The 16572-nt window shown below is 43.4% G+C and overlaps 1 protein-coding gene and 1 pseudogene across 4 annotated transcripts; both read right to left on the bottom strand.

Moving 5' to 3' along the window:
* Nucleotides 1-261: 261 nt before the first annotated feature.
* Nucleotides 262-4945, bottom strand: LOC147629375 (uncharacterized). 4 transcript variants are annotated; one of them, XR_015267930.1, is made up of 4 exons: nt 4398-4920; nt 4239-4313; nt 1159-4155; nt 262-1028 (listed from the first exon to the last, which is right to left on the bottom strand). XR_015267930.1 is itself a non-coding variant. In XM_086812604.1 (4 exons), the coding sequence occupies exons 1-4, from the start codon at nt 4607-4609 to the stop codon at nt 4018-4020; spliced, it is 330 nt and encodes a 109-aa protein (XP_086668730.1). In that variant the 5' UTR covers nt 4610-4945; the 3' UTR covers nt 2252-4017. The 4 variants fall into 4 exon arrangements, 2 of the variants coding, with proteins under 2 accessions (XP_086668730.1, XP_086668729.1); XR_015267929.1 differs by lacking the exon at nt 262-1028 and having other exon boundaries at nt 1362-2270; nt 2403-4155; nt 4398-4917; XM_086812604.1 differs by lacking the exon at nt 262-1028 and having other exon boundaries at nt 2252-4155; nt 4398-4488; nt 4584-4945.
* Nucleotides 4738-4949, bottom strand: LOC147629374 (U1 spliceosomal RNA; annotated as a pseudogene).
* Nucleotides 4950-16572: the final 11623 nt, after the last annotated feature.

The following is a 16572-nucleotide window of genomic DNA, read 5'->3' as shown; positions in this document are numbered from 1 at the left end:
GCTATTCGTCCAAAGGATGTGTCTCTTCGCCTAGAGTCATGACTATTGGTCATGGGATGTGTCTTTTCATTCGTGTCTCTTGAACTCCTATATAAGGAGCCTGTTGTATCACAATTTCAATCAATCAATCAAACATCTGTGTTCAAGTCTACTTTCAGTTTCAGTCTTAAATACACAGATAGTGGATGAAATACTAAGTAATAACAGTAATCCTCACACACAAACAGACACATAAGTATCTACTCCAATCAAATGTGCATCCCCAAGAAATCAAGTTCAATAAACAAACAAAACAATGTACGACGACTCCCTCAGATATACAAAATCCTCAACAAACGACAAATGCAGCCAAGTTGATGACAAATGTGATGTCCACAATCTCCTATAGATTTTTCCTTCAAATGCATGCTTGGCCCTTGCTTTGCTGTTGGATTGCTATGTAAGGCTGAATATCTCATGATGAAAACGCCACACCTATTTATGGGGCCTTTTATGGTCCCTTTTATGGGTCTACTCGATTGACCACAGTTATTAAAGGATTAACCGACATGCTCTTTGCTCTGCAGGCTGACTATCACCCAGCCAGCCCTGCATCCCAACCCACTGCCTTCTGCCTGCTAGTCCACGCACAACCAGCATGTCCTCTCCAGCCTGGCCAACTAGGCTACTAGCACCCAACCTATTGCTAGCACCCATCATGTCCATTGTCTGGGGCAGCCAGTCCCTGATGGTGGCTGCCCGGCCAATCCGTAAGTGCATTCGATTACCCACCACTAAGACTGAAACGACACTACAGAGTAGACATGGGTGCAACACACAAGAAACTCCATTCCAGTCTCACCCAAGAAATTGAAAGTCCGAAGCACTGGGAGACCATTTTGTGTCCTACTTTGAAGCTAACATTAAGTCCTCGCCTTGTAAGCACAGAATCTTGTAAATGCATCTCCACAGAAGACACCTAATCAAGCACCTCCCGAGGAAGCACCTGCCATTAATGAGAATCCTCCTCTAGAAGCTCCAATTAAAAACTGTCATTGAGAACACCCCGAGAAATTCCTTTACAGAAGTTGCAAAAAAAAACATCCACTAGTGCATCTGCTCATATGGATGAATGAATCATAAAAGTAGACAACACTCCTCAGTAATGTTGAGTCAAACCTGTATCCACAAGTAACTCCTCAGCACCCTATGCTCGGACCAATATCCACCAACTCCATGGAAATATCCATGTGCTACACCCAAGGCTCTAATAGCAACTGTAGATCCAGTACTGCTGTGAGAGTGTTAATAGATAGAGAATCACAGTGGAAGGCTTATCCAAACACAAACAGACAAATAAGTATCTACTCCAATCAAATGTGCATCCCCAAGAAATCAAGTTCAATAAACAAACAAAACAATGTACGACGACTCCCTCAGATATACAAAATCCTCAACAAACTAACAAATGCAGCCAAGTTGATGACAAATGTGATGTCCACAATCTCCTATAGATTTTTCCTTCAAATGCATGGTTGGCCCTTGCTTTGCTGTTGGATTGCTATGTAAGGCTGAATATCTCATGATGAAAACGCCACACCTATTTATAGGGCCTTTTATGGTCCCTTTTATGGGTCTACTTGATTGACCACAGTTATTAAAGGATTAGCCGACATGCTCTTTGCTGCAGGCTGACTATCACCCAGCCAGCCCTGCATCCCAACCCACTGCCTTCTGCCTACTAGTCCACGCACAACCAGCATGTCCTCTCCAGCGAGAGGACATGCTGATTGACCACAGTTATTAAAGGATTAGCCGACATGCTCTTTGCTGCAGGCTGACTATCACCCAGCCAGCCCTGCATCCCAACCCACTGCCTTCTGCCTACTAGTCCACGCACAACCAGCATGTCCTCTCCAGCCTGGCCAACTAGGCTACTAGCACCCAACCTATTGCTAGCACCCATCATGTCTATTGTCTGGGGCAGCCAGTCCCTGATGGTGGCTGCCCGGCCGATCTGTAAGTGCATTCGATTACCCACCACTAAGACTGAAACGACACTACAAAGTAGACATGGGTGCAACACACAAGAAACTCCATTCCAGTCTCACCCAAGAAATTGAAAGTCCAAAGCACTGGTGGGAGACCATTTTGTGTCCTACTTTGAAGCTCCTCGCCTTGTAAGCACAGAAGCTTGTAAATGCATCTCCACAGAAGACACCTAATCAAGCACCTCCCGAGGAAGCACCTGCCATTAATGAGAATCCTCCTCTAGAAGCTCCAATTAAAACCTGTCATTGAGAACACCCCGAGAAATTCCTTTACAGAAGTTGCAAAAAAAAAAACATCCACTAGTGCATCTGCTCATATGGATGAATGAATCATAAAAGTAGACAACACTCCTTAGTACTGTTGAGTCAAACCTGTATCCACAAGTAACTCCTCAGCACCCTATGCTCGGACCAATATCCACCGACTCCACGGAAATATCCATGTGCTACACCCAACCAGAATCTCTGGGTAATGTCAAAGGAGGCGAATCCGAGACACAAGAAAAACAGAGGAGGAGCTTTCCCATCGGAAACATGCCACATGCCCAAGACATGCAACGGCACTTCCAAACAAAACTTGGGAGAAAAACTCCTCCGCACATCCACCCAAGTCCACCAGCACACTTACATAATTACTCCTCCGTACATCCACCCAAGTCCACCATGGACTTTTTGCAATGCACTCGGGCATTGAAGAAATTGACAGTGAAACCAAAGATCCTTCACCCAGCTCTTTAAGGCTCTGAAGACTCGTGGTAGTCCCCTGACTGAAAACTTCTTCCTTCCGTCGCCACAGCCTCGGGAAACCACTGGCCAGAAATACCCAGCTTTTCCATGCACTCAGCACAGTTGGGCACATGGTTTGTTCGATTAGTAAATTCAATCGATGGAAATCGTCACCATTTACCATGGCATGATGCTGCAAATAATCCTGACCCACCATAACAAAGCAGCACCGTGAAAGTTGTCGAGATAAGACGACGATTATTACATCTAAACTGCCCGCAGTTGAAAGATTGACAGGCATCTCCTTGACCCAATTTGTAACTGCCTCAACATCCATCTTTCCATTGAACTTGGGGGGCCACTCCTCATGTTGCATGTGAGAGAAGGTCGGGATCCCTACAGACCCTCCGTGACATATAAGCGACGAAACAGGAGAGAAGGAACATGGTAAGGAGGGATCCCATGATGAACACCGTCCACGGAATACATCCGAATCACCCATCCGAATGACGACTCCATGCCAGCCCGAGCATTCCCAAAACCACCAAAAGCAACCTTCCAAATGTTGCTCAAGGCAGGTCCACCTCTTGCTTGTGGTGGCCTTCCTGCTTGGATTGGCGGGCAACAATGGATGCAGAGTTCGAGCTCCGTGGGTCCAAATTTCCCGCCCCGCAAGGCACCAACCTCTTGACGGAAAGCCAACATCTGCTCGACTTGCGTGCGGGCCTTAACAGCCATCTACTCTGTCAACATACGGGTCAAGGGGCAACCATCATCTGATCCTTCACACCTGTAAAGAGAAACAAATGGTACCGAGTAGTAAAAGAGACTTTCCCCAAACCCTTACATGTTCCCTTGGTTCCACCCTAGTCATGCAGGCAACATACATGGGATGCTGCAAAATAAATGTTCACAAGAACCTTGGGACAAACTAACACAAAATCGAACTTTCTTCAAACCCGGATGTGCTCTCTTGACTCTACGGGCTGCTTCCCTAGCCAAACAATCAACACACACAGATGGAATGGCGGGAACTTGCTAGGGTTTAAGCAATTGTAGACCAACAGAGTCTAAAGAGAGAATGGCAATGGAAGACTTACGCAAACACACACACACACAAGTATCTCCTCCGATATGGTGGCAAGCCAAGCTCAAGTTTACCACACACACACACACACAAGTATCTCCTCCAATATGGTGTCAAGCCAAGCTCAAGTTTACAACAACAAACAATTTCAACGAGTGTATGGGAAAAAAATGATCAACAAACAGAGAGATGCCCCATGCTCATGTCCTTTGATTCCCTCGCAATTTCGCCTTCAGCTGCAGGCTTGGCCCTTGCTCTGACTGCTGCTTCACTGTTGCGTCCCCCCATATGACAGTGTGTGCCATCCACCTCCTGATATTGAGAAGCTTCAAATGAGTGGAGAGATCTCACAGCCAATGAAGTGTGGGGCTAACTAACTAAGCAAGAAGGAGAACCTGGGGGGGACCAGGGATGAATCTGCCATGTGTGGTTGTGGTGGAAACCGATGATCCAAAGCCTCCTCCTTTATCCTGTAAGGAGAGCAAGAGAGGAAAGTCAGGAAGAGAGAACACCATCCGGGGCAAAATCAAGAGCAGCAATGGTTCAGAACAAACATGTGGATGAGGTCCATGGAATCCCCTGCGCGGTCCAGTGCTGCTAGCCGAGGTGGCTGTCCGTAACTGGCAGTAGGCAGATATGAGCAGGTAGGAAGTGTAAGATCACAGAACTCTAGACTAGAAAGGCAGAGGCTATTCATTCATGTCAAGTGCTCCTCCTGCTGACAGATCCCATGACGGATGCGTAATCCAACATTGCTGGGGCTCATGTCGCCTTTTGCCTCAACAACAGCAGCAGCATGGAAAGGGTGGTCTGGACTCTGTCTCCTTCTCCGTCGTAGGGTATGCAAACAGCAAATGGACTGCTGGCGCTGCGCAGTTTGGAGTTTGGTTTTGGGTGGGGGCCGCGCGAACGCGAGCCCCCGCTACCACAAATTATGACGTGCACTCTCCCCATTGGGGAGATGCTAGGGTGCAGCCCGTCCGGGAGTGCAATGGAGAGGCCGACCCTAGGCCATCGGCGTGCAGCCCGTCCGGGAGTGCAATGGAGAGGCCGACCCTAGGCCATCGGCCTTCCTGATCACCGATCGACCCCGCCCAGGTAAGTATACCTTCCAGCCGCGCGTGGACGCTCTTTAGGAGCCTCTCAACCATCCACGCCAACCTCTTATGGGACCTTTCCCACGACACGCGCAGCACTACCCTCAAAAAGAGTCGTACTTCCTTGAGGCTTGGAATAAGCTAAGCTCTCTCTACTACTACAAGTATCTTGTGGACATGCATGGGGGAAAAGACTTCCATACTCTACTACATGGTGTACGCAATCACCTGTACTGCTCTTATATGAGCCTCAAAGAGTACACTGCCTTTTATAGGCTTATCTTCTTTCACACATCACGTACCCTCCCTGGGGCAGTGACACAAGGCCACATCACCGCTTATCACACTCACACATAAAAACGGCCTCGCGTCCACAGTCATCAATTTTTTCTTCATCACATCGCGGCCGTCAACCCTTACACAACACGAGAGAACGCATGCAGCATCATGTTCATCATGTGGTGCCTATGCGCACGGCCTCGTGGAAGCTACGAAGCCCTTCGCCTCCTCTTCCAAAGTCAGCTCCAAAGCTAAGGCCATCGCCACAAAAAGAGGACCACCCATGGGCAAAGTTATGTGTGCAGAGGGCTCTCTGCTAAATCTTTGTGCTGCTCAAGAAACCCTTCTTTGCACGGCGAGGGCAGAGAGACAGCAAACTCGAGCAAGAAACCCTTTACTCGCACCACCCAAGTTTGGCGGCAAAATTGGTGGCTGGCACCGTCGTTGGGCTAAGTGGACTCTCTGCACACCAACAGCACCGCTCAAAATTGGTGGCGGCCCATGGCGGATCTAGGCAAGCAACACCTAGTGGCTCTCCCGGTTTTGAATCAGCGCGGGGCGGGCAATAACCTCTGGTGGTCACTAGGAGCAATAAGCTAGCGCTGCAGCAATTTGAAAGCCTAGCTTTGATACCGTTCACGATCGAGGAGATTAGGGGCAAGCAACTAATCATCCTTTATCCACTAAACTCAAGACTTTGTTATTATATGTCACTACACTAGTAGCCTACCAAGAGTAGCTCAACCTCATCCTATTCTCTTCAATCTACAATGTGCTCCTCACATTGACCCTATTTCTTTGCAGCGAGGATAGATAGGGTGGAGAAGCGGCAAACTGGGCAAAGAAGCGATGGTGCGGCAAAGAGGGTGAAGAAGCATGGCATGGTGGTACGGTGGGGAGCTGAGCAGAGGCGGTAGATCTCTCCACAATCGCATCAACCAAGTTTGGCAAGGTGAAATTTGTGAGCACAGCACTGTCGTTGGGCTGAGTAGCAATGGTGCACTGGCATTGCCCAAAATTGGTGATGGCCGGCGACTCTAGGTAGGCAACTCCTAGTGGCTCCGGGTTTTGAATCATTAGGCAATAACCTATGGGGGCAGTAAACGAAATAAGCTAGTGGTAGCTAGCTTTGATACCATGTAGGGTAGATTAGGGGGGGGGGCAAGCAGCTTTGGAGGATGAAAGATATCCATCTTGTATGGTAGTGCAAAGACACACATGTATACACACACACACACACATATAGAGAGAGAGAGAGAGAGAGAGAGAGTGTGTGTGTGTTTTTGTTTGCCCTAATTTCTTTGTGGGTGAGCCTAAAGCGGTTCCTCTAGCTATGCTAAGCTCTGCTCGCATTCTACCCTCCTTTTAGAGCCATTTGTGTAGATAAATTTTCCATCTGGGCAGTGGAGAATTCGCGATCGCAGCCACGCGTAGATTTACAGCATGCATAGTGTTTGTGTTTGCCCTAATTTCTCTGTGGGTGAGCCTGAAAGCCTAGCTTTGATACCATGTAGGGTAGATTAGGGGCAAGCAGCTTTGGAGGATGAAAGATATCCATGTTGTGTGGTAGTGCACACACACACACACACACACACACACACGCATATATATAGAGAGAGAGTGTTTTTGTTTGCCCTAATTTCTCTGTGGGTGAGCCTGAAGCGGTTCCTCTAGCTATGTTAAGCTTTGCTGGCATTCTACCCCCCTTTCAGAGCCATTCGTTGTAGATAAATTTTCCATCTGGGCAGTGGAGAATTCACGATCGCAGCCGTGCGTAGATTTACAGATGCATAGTGTTTGTGTTTGCCCTAATTTCTCTGTGGGTGAGCCTGAAGCGGTTCCAGTAGCTATGCTAGAGTTTTACCACTCTTTTGAAGCCATTCGTGTAGATAGATTTTCCATCCAGGCAGTGGATCTTCTCCTCTTTGTTTGCAAGGCTAAAACATAACTCTTCTTCTTCTTTTAGTGAAAGTAAAGCATTGATTTTCAGTGTTGAGTACTGGAAATAAGTCAAGGAACCATAGATATGGATTTTGTAGAGGCACAGGTCTCAACAAAAGATGCAGAGAAGTTTGAGGGTGGAGGGCTGAGCTTGAGCCTGAAGATTAGGCTAAAAGGCAGAGATTGATCAGAGGTGAATATGGAGGGAAGGAGGCTGGTCGGATGCTTTAGGATACCTTGCTTCTTGATGCACCTCAAGAAGAGAACCATGAGGTGGCTTTTGACTTTCGAGTTACATAAGCTAATCAGATTTTGCAGTCATATGTGATGGAAAATCATGTTAGGGCTACCAAGGTTCCAATAGAGGAAGTGGTAGATGCCCAAGTGGAAACATGGCGATTGTGGCACAAGTGGAATCCTTTCATATAACAAGGCTGCAATTTTCTTTTTTACTAGATGAATTCTATTCTTCAATAGGATTACAAATTGATTACATGATTTATTAGATGGTAATTTTGTGGAGAAGATCTTCAACTTTCCCAGAGGATTCTATGAGGTCCTATTCTATCCAAAGAAGTTCGAGATTTGGTTATGCAGAAAGTCCCATTATTTCTAGATGGACAGTTGGTGCATGTTGTACCCTGGTGCCCTATGGTAGAGTATAGAGATATGTTACGCCAGGCATGCCTCATTTGGGTTAAGGTTGTAGACTTTTCATCAACTATGTGGGAATTGTTACCATTGGCCATGTGGACTATTGGGGAGGTGTTGGTGGAGTCCATAATGTCGTTCGAGAATAAAATCAGGGTTTGCATGTTGTGGGATACTGGGAAGCCCCGACCTCGATAATTGAGGTGATGCGTGAATGGATTTGACTCTTTGTATTTCGAATTAAAGTGGGGATCGTTTGCAAGCCATTTGCTTCCGTTGTGGGGAGATGGGTCACTTCATTTCAGAGTGTCCAGAGGAGGTGAATGCTCAGCCACAACCGAATGTGTCCTAGGGTCCGACTTATAAGGATAAATTAGCTCCTGTTTTGCCATCTGGTTTGAATATAGAGAAGATAAAAAAAGGTAGCAAAATAAAGTGAGCAAGTGGTAGATAAAGGTAAGTTTTGGCAGCTTACAGAAGATAGACCTTGGCTTGCGGTGGCAAAGAGAGGCGCTCGCGAGACAGCTACTTCTGGTGGTAATCAAAATGTGGGTGTTGGTCATGGTGCCTCTTCATCATTTCGTCCTAGTGCCACAAGATAGACTCAAGAGAAAGATAACCAAGGTAGGGCAGCACACTCTCGGTATAATCTGAGACCTCGAGTTACGAAAGAAAATCAGGTAAATTTTCCTTATCTATTTGATAAAAAAGGAGATATGATATCAGCATGGGACAAGAAGTATGCGGATGTCAAGTGGACATAGGATACATCACTAATGATGCACATACTTTAGGTGAGAAAGAATGGGTGGATGTTTTGCTAGAGAGAGAAGGCATTGAGGATCCTACACAATATTGTAAGGAAACAGGGCAATGGTGGTACCTCTCATTGATTGGCTTTCTGTTTTATAGATTATGAAGATTACTCTTTGGAATGTAAAAGGTGTGTGTTCACCGTCCAAGAATTATCGCATGTGGCTTACTGTGTTTCAAGGTCAATGGGATATGTTTTATGCTATGGAGCATAAACAACATTCCATGGCTGGTACCTCTCAATGGTGGTACCTCTCATTGATTGTCTTTCTGTTTTATAGATTATGAAGATTACTCTTTGGAATGTAAAAGGTAAAATCAAGGGGCTCTTTCAAGATCAAGCTTTGGCAAGTTGTAATGGAATGAATATATGCATCACAAATCAATCTTTACATTACACAAGAAGTCTTGAAAAACTCACTCTTCAAGCAAATCGTTAGGAACCACCATCATACAATAAAACTATGGCCCATGCAAGTTAGATTCATCTACATAACTAAAAAAAATCAATAATAATAGGAGCTTCTTCATCACAACTTCCTTGATCACGAGCAACCAACAAACCTTACTCTTACGCTAGCCCCAACATTTTTCTTTAAATGACCCATCATCTAGTTCTAATAAAAACCCACCATACAACATAAGGCAAAAAAAAAAGGGTAGACTACGCTTCGGAAGCTAGTGAATGCGCTAGCTTCCAAAGCATAGTCTGTCCCTTTTTTTTTTGCCTTGTGTTGTATGGAAACTTGCTAGGAAGTTTTTCTTTTTTGTGTGATGAGAGCAAGTTTATCTTTTGTGTGTGATGACTAGATAAGAGAAGCTTGTATGGTGAGTTGCTACGCCCCGCACCATTTCATAGAGTGGAGCTTGTAAATTTATGTGTGATGACTAACCTCTTTGTTATCACAAGGAGCACGACGTTTGATAGTGGTGCAGTGAATGGAGTGCGATGGAGATCAAAGTGAGAGGCAGGTGACGGTAACTTTAGGGTTTACAAGGACAAGCGATGGAAAAGTTTAGGGTTTAGAGAAAGAAAGAGAAATGGCAAAGTGGGGAAGAGATAGAGAGAAAGAAAGAGAGAGAAGAAGGGTGATTGTACATTGGGGGGAATTGATTTACCATAATGTCTTTCACGTCAAGTAAAGATTAATACTTACACATGTCAAAACTTTAGGTTTTCTCTACTGAGGAGCTCGCAAACACGTCAAGGACAAATCTTGCAGTCTAAAGATGGGAGTTGGATGGCAGGAGAGGGTGGTCACAAGAAAAAGATAGCATTATATGATACATGCATATCATACATGGCCAACTCTTTATTACAAAGTGCAAAGAAGCATGCATATATGTTGGGAAAGCATGTAGGATTTGGACATAATCTAGAGACATTGATGGCTAGGATTTCTAATAGGAATATTCTTCGTGCAATCGAAGTGGCTTGGCTTGTGGAAGGAGCAATTGGTGGAACTCCAGTGTATCAAGATATTCAAGTATTAGAAGGTGATATGGAAACTATGTATTGTAAAAGAAGGCCATCTCATGTCGTTAATGTGGAGTTTGCATGAAATGGCAAACATGCATTGCAAGAAAAGCAAAAAAGAGAATAGATTCTACATTAATAATGGAACTTGTAGTACTAATTGAAAAGGTTGTTAATTGGCATGAGTATGAGATATTTAAGATAGAAGCAAATGGACTAGATAGGAAGTCTTGAAGTACATATACAGTCTTGTGAAGCAAATGGACTAGATAGGAACATTAGTGTACATGCCCATATTTTAAAAGACGTGTACAAGGGAAAATGTCTTATGTGGCACACAAACATATTTATGCGAGTTTTGGGGCTTGAAAACATGTTTATACACCAACCAAAGATACCCAATCATAATGTGAGGGAGGCTCTCTCCTGTCCATGGACCTATCCATGATATGGCTCTTCGGTCATGACTCTATTGCATCCAGGGGCATATCCATGATATGGCTCTTGGGTCATGACTCTATCGCGTCCCAGTGGTCCATGATTTTGTGCTTGGTGGAAAAGAGAAAATCTACTCATGACACTTGCGCTTCTGGTTGGATAATTTTTTGGCACTTATGATTACACAGTTTTTTTGGATAATGTAGAGCTGATATTAAGACACTTATATAGCTGAATATTTTTTTGGATAACATAAGCCTTGTTATTATGTTTTTGATTATGTAGATCTATCCACTTGCCACTGCCATGTTTTTTCAATACAAAAATCTTATATTTACTTCAAATGTACCATGGTATTAATAATTTTTTGGATAACATAAGCCTTGTTATTAGGTTTTGTATTATGTAGATCTAGATATCCAATTGCCATTGCCATGTTTTTTCAATATGCAAAAATATATTCACTTCAAAGGTGCCATGGTGTTAAATTATGTTTCTTGAATCGAGGTATCCTACTAAAATATTTGGAAGAAAAACATGAGGCCTTCCTCAAAAGCTTTCTAGATGCTCTGAAAAGCTCACGTTGAAAAGCTCGCAAAAATTCCCTATTTCTAAGCACCCCTATCATGACATTAGAGTGTTTCAAGCACCCCTATCATGTTTAAAATCATGACATTGGAGTGTTTCAAGCACCCCTATCATGTTAAAAATCATGACATTGGAGTGTTTCAAGCACCCCTGTCATCTTTAAAAACCCAAAAAACATTAAGAAAAACCCTTAAAAAATCTAAAATCCTCAAAGAGAACCCTTAACTCAACATATAAACTGGATTAGAAATAAAGGAGAATCCCCCTCGATGACTAAAATGTGGATGAAGATCTTCTTGATGTCAATGTAGATCCTAATCTAGATAGCTCTCGGTCTTCTTCATCCTTGATTTCATTTGTAATGAAATCCTTGTAAGTAAAGATGGATGATTTTATCAATGTGTTCATGAAGCCTAACATGATGATGATGCATATCACTTTCAGATAATAATGCATTAAATATGCTTAAGTGGATCTTAGCCTTATCAATGGCCAGTGTCTTGCCCTTGTACAATTGATTTATAAGTATCTTAGATGACTTACATGAAGCATTAAAGCTCAAAAATCCCATTGTCTCGTGAAAAATGCTAAGAGAGATTTATACCCAATTTTGGATTAACAAATTGATCACTCAAATCAAGGGCAAAATTTGATTTGATGCTTTACAAAGGTTTAGCAACACTTGAATGTGAGATATAAGCCATTAATGGTCCTAAAAACCTCAAATGATTAGCACCAACTAAGATATTAGTGAAAGTAATTTTTTAATATCTATGCAAAGGATACCCTGATCTATAAAGCATCGTTAGAGGGGAAAATCAAGGGGCTTTTTTAAGATGAAACTTTGGCAAGCTGTAGCAAATCCCCAATGGTAGCGTTGAACCCTTAATGGTAGAGCACCTTGATTTGTAGAGCACCGTTGGAGAGGAGAATCAAGGGGCATATTGAAGATGAAGCTTTGGCAAGTTGTAGCAAGTCCCCAATGGTAGGGTTGAACCCTCAATGGTCCATAAATACTAGGATTAATATTGATTAATCATTGATTAGTAGAGATAATTAACTATTTGCAATATAAAGAAGAGGTCAACTTGGTGTGTGAAATTGAATCCCTTTCACAAATCTTCTTTAAAAAAGCTTTAAGAGGCAACTAGAGCACTGTGTTAACATGAGTTTAGAATCACTAAACATATGATTAGCCAAAATAATGACTCCTTAATCACCTCTATGCCAAAGTGTATCTTTGTTTAGTGTGTTGGAATTAGGGTTGCAGGAAAGCACACAAAGCTTGGAGAAGAAGAAGCAAGAATGCACACAACACACAGTGTATTAGATTGTGTCAATGTACAAAGATAAGTTAGCCCTAGAATATTGGGCGTATATACAAGCCGACGGAAAAAACCTCCTAAAGAGGGAAAAAGTGCCCCGGCGGTCCTAAGTGTGTTCACACACATCACTGCCTATATAGGTAACAAATCCCCCCTGGGAGTGATGGTGTGAACGAGAGATGGCACTAATGTATAGGGAAAAGCCATGCCCAAAGTAGATCAGTTCACAAAGGGGAGCAAGCCCAAAGCTTTGCGGAAAGCTTCGAACTTCTCACTTTGTGAAAAGATCAGCAAGGTTGTCCTGTGTTGGCACATAGGCCAAGCTGATCTCTCCCGCTGAGAGTCTCTCCCCTGACATAGTGATAATGCACCTCAATGTGCGTTGTGCGAGCATGAAAAACTGGGTTTCTCGCAACTGCCAATGCGCTTTGACTGTTAGTGTAGATAGAGGTGGCAGACTCCTGTCCAACACCCAAGTTAGCCACACCATAAGCCGTCTGAGCCACACACACTCAACCGTAGCTATGAAAGCTGCCCTGTTCTCAGCTTCACAAACTAGAAGTGGCCATAGTAGGTTGCTTCTTGCTCAACCAAGATATGCATGAGCTATCGAGCATGAAACAAAAACCACTTGTGGACACTCTTGTGTCATAGCAACCAGCCCAATCTGAGTCCGAAAAAGCATGTAAATCTGGCGGCAATAATTCTCCCTTGGGATAAAACAACCCAAGATGTATGGTGCCACTTAAGTAGCAAAAGATGCATTTAACTGCCTTCCAATGCTGAGACCCTAGGCTATGCATAAACCTACTCATCTGTGAGACTGCAAAAACTGAATGTCCCGCCTCATAATGCATACATAAATGAGGCAACCAACAGCTGTCTGATAGAGTGTGACATTAAAGTGATCTCCAGCATCATGAAGACTCAACTTCAAACCTGTCTCCATTGGAGTAGCAATAGGCTTGCAGTCTTCAAGGCCAAATCTCCGCAACAATGTCTCAATATACTTTGTCTGACACAAAGCAACACCTCCATCACACTGCTTAAATTGTATCCCCAAATAATGATGCAAATGCCCCAAATCTGACATCTCAAAAGAGGCATTCAAATCAGCCTTAAAATCAGCAATATGACTCTCATTTGGTCCTGTGAGTAGCATGTCATCGACATAGAGAGCAATGATTAGATGTACATCATCCACGCATTTAACATACAAAGTGCTTTCTGTTGGACTATTCTGAAAACCATGTGCAGTCAAATATGCATGTATCTTTTCATACCAAGCTTGTGGAGCTTTCTTTAAACCATATAAAGCCTTTTTCAACCTGCACACTTTGTAATCCTGTCCTCTTTGAACAAAACTACGAGGCTGCGATACATACACCTCCTCATGCAAATCTCCATTCAAGAACGCAGTCTTTATGTCCAACTGATGTACATTCCAACCATTATGAGCTGCCAATGCACAAATGCCACGAATGGTAGTCATACGACAAGTGGGAGTAAAGGTCTCATCAAAATCAATGCCCTTTTCTTGAGCATAATCCTTTGCAACAAGTCTAGCCTTATAGCGATCAACGCTGCCATCTAGCTTTCGTTTCAACTTAAAAACCCACTTACATGCAATGACCTTTTTACCAATAGGCAAATCACATAAAGACCATGTACCATTCTTCATTATAGCATCATATTCACTTTGCATTGCAGCCAACCAATTTTCTAATTTTTGTGCCTCATCAAATGAAAGAGGTTCTTCCTCTTCACACATGCTAGACACAGCCAAAGCATAACAATCTGATGCATAAGAGGCATGCTAAAAACCTGAACGAGTACGACTAGACATAGGTGCATCAATTTTACTATCACGCAAGGTTTGCACCAGCCATTTAGGCATACCTCTAGCCTGCTCATTTGCAGCCCTATCCTCATAAATTACATCCTGTAAATCTGCATCAGAAATAGGCTGATCTATGATATCGTTTGAAATCTGCATAGGCTGAATATTTGCCTCATTAGGACTTACATTTGAATTCCCACCTGTAAATAGAGGCAACAACATATCAAATACATCCCGTGAGATCACACCTATCTCTTTGGTACATGATAACAAAGGCTGCACAGCTATGTGCGTCTTTATGTTCCCATGGCTACAATCCCGCTCTCTCGCATTAATTGCTTCCGGCCTCCTTCCATAATCCGTGTTCCCGTGAGTGCCGTGTTCCCGTGGAACAATCTCAAGGAACAGTTGATCTTTACAGGTGAGATTATTCCTGATCATTCTCTTTTGCAGACTGTTCTTGATGCTTTACCTGAGTCATATTAGACTTTTGCTTCCATGTGGAGACTTATTACTGAGGACAGACTTGATATTGTCAAGTATGATACTTTAGTCAACAAGCTTTTGCAAGAAGCACAGTCCAGGCAAAACAAGGCTAGATAGCATGCAGTTGATCAGGCATTTGTTGCTGCCCAACAAAGAAGAAGTGGTAAGACAGTCCCTTCCATTGTTTCTTCTCCTATTAGTAGGTCTGCAACTTCTTCTCCTTCCACCACAGGTAGCAACGATAGGTCTGAGAAGGCTCTTGATAAAGGTAAGAAAAAAATCAGGTGCAACTATTATAAGACAACTGATCATGTCATTAAAAATTACCCTAAGCTAAAGGCTAAAGAGGCAAAGAAGAAAGAGTCAAATGCAGCCACAATAGCGGATGCTTCTACAAATGCAAATTCTGCAAATGTTGTGCAGGATACAGAATGGGTGTTTAGCGTGTATTGCCAGTATGACCCATCTGTACATGATGCATGTTTGGCAGTTTCTGTTGACTCTGACGTATGGTATTTTGACAGTGGTGCTACAAAGCACATTACCTCGCATCGTGATATGTTCACTTGTCTTGAGGCTGTCCCTAATGGGAATACTGTCACATGTGCCAATAATGCTTCTTTACCCAGTGAAGGGCATTGGTAAAATTATGCTTACTGCTGCAAATGGCAGTGCTTTCACACTTTTAGATGCTTTGTATGTGCCAGGGATAAAGAAAAATCTATTGTCTATCTCTGTGCTTGCTAGACTTGGATTTGTAGTCAAATTTGTGGATGACAGATGTACTGTTCATGATTTGACTTCTGGTGATACGATTATTGCATCTGGCACCTTGTTTCGTGGGCTGTATAGGCTCAACTCTTATGACAAGTGTGTGGAAGATTCAGCAAATGCAGTTTCTGATGAAAAGGCAGTTTCAGATGCAAAACTATGGCATGCTCATTTTGGTCATCTGAACTTTGCTAGTTTGTTGCATTTGCAGAAATTTGATATGGTTGCTTCATTGCCCCCTCTTGAGGCACCATTGAAACATGTCTATGAAGGCTGTATTTTGGGCAAAATGCAGTGTTCTGCGTTTCCAAAGGATGGTTCTGTGCGGGCTCGCAAATTGCAACTTGTACATAGTGATGTATGTGGGCCTATGCAAACTCCGTCATTTGATAAACACTTGTACTTCGTGACTTTCATTGATGATTACTCAAGGCATGCATGGGTATATCCACTAAAGGCAAAGTCCGAAGTGTTTTATGCTTCAAATAGTTTTTGCTTATGGTTGAAAATGTATCCAATTGTACTGTGGTGGGCACCCTCCGTTCTGATCGAGGGGGGGAGTACATGTCTAAAGAGTTTGATGCATTTCTGGCTAGTCTCGTGGGATAAAACACCAATGTACAGTGCCGTATACCCCTCAGTAAAATGGTGTTGCTGAGAGGAAAAACAGGTCACTTATGGAGATGGCACGATGGATGGTCAAGAGCCAAGCTTTGGCACATGCGTTTTGGCTTGAGGCTGTCATGTGTGCTGCATATGTACTCAACAGGTGTCCCACTAAGGCCTTGCAGTCTATTACTCCATACGAAGCTTGGCATGGCAGGAAGCCTTCTATTGGTCACTTGCGTGTCTTTGGTTGCTTGGCCTATGCTTTAGTGCCTGTGCAACAACGCAGAAAATTGGATGATAAGGTTGTCAAATGTATTTTTGTTGGTTACAGTGCTGAGAGCAAGGGTTACAGATTGTATCATCCGTCAGTCAAAGCGTATCTTGATTAGTCGAGATGTTGTTTTTGTGGAAGTT

This window comes from Cibotium barometz, chromosome 18, assembly GCF_041138505.1.
Source record: "Cibotium barometz isolate CiBa-2024 chromosome 18, ASM4113850v1, whole genome shotgun sequence".
NCBI lineage: Eukaryota > Viridiplantae > Streptophyta > Polypodiopsida > Cyatheales > Cibotiaceae > Cibotium > Cibotium barometz.
This window is presented reverse-complemented; position numbering and strand designations above follow the sequence as displayed.

What these genes read in the sequence shown, in the direction of transcription:
- LOC147629375 (XM_086812603.1), bottom strand. Translation starts at nt 3,494, where the DNA reads ATGGCTGTTAAGGCCCGCACGCAAGTCGAGCAGATGTTGGCTTTCCGT.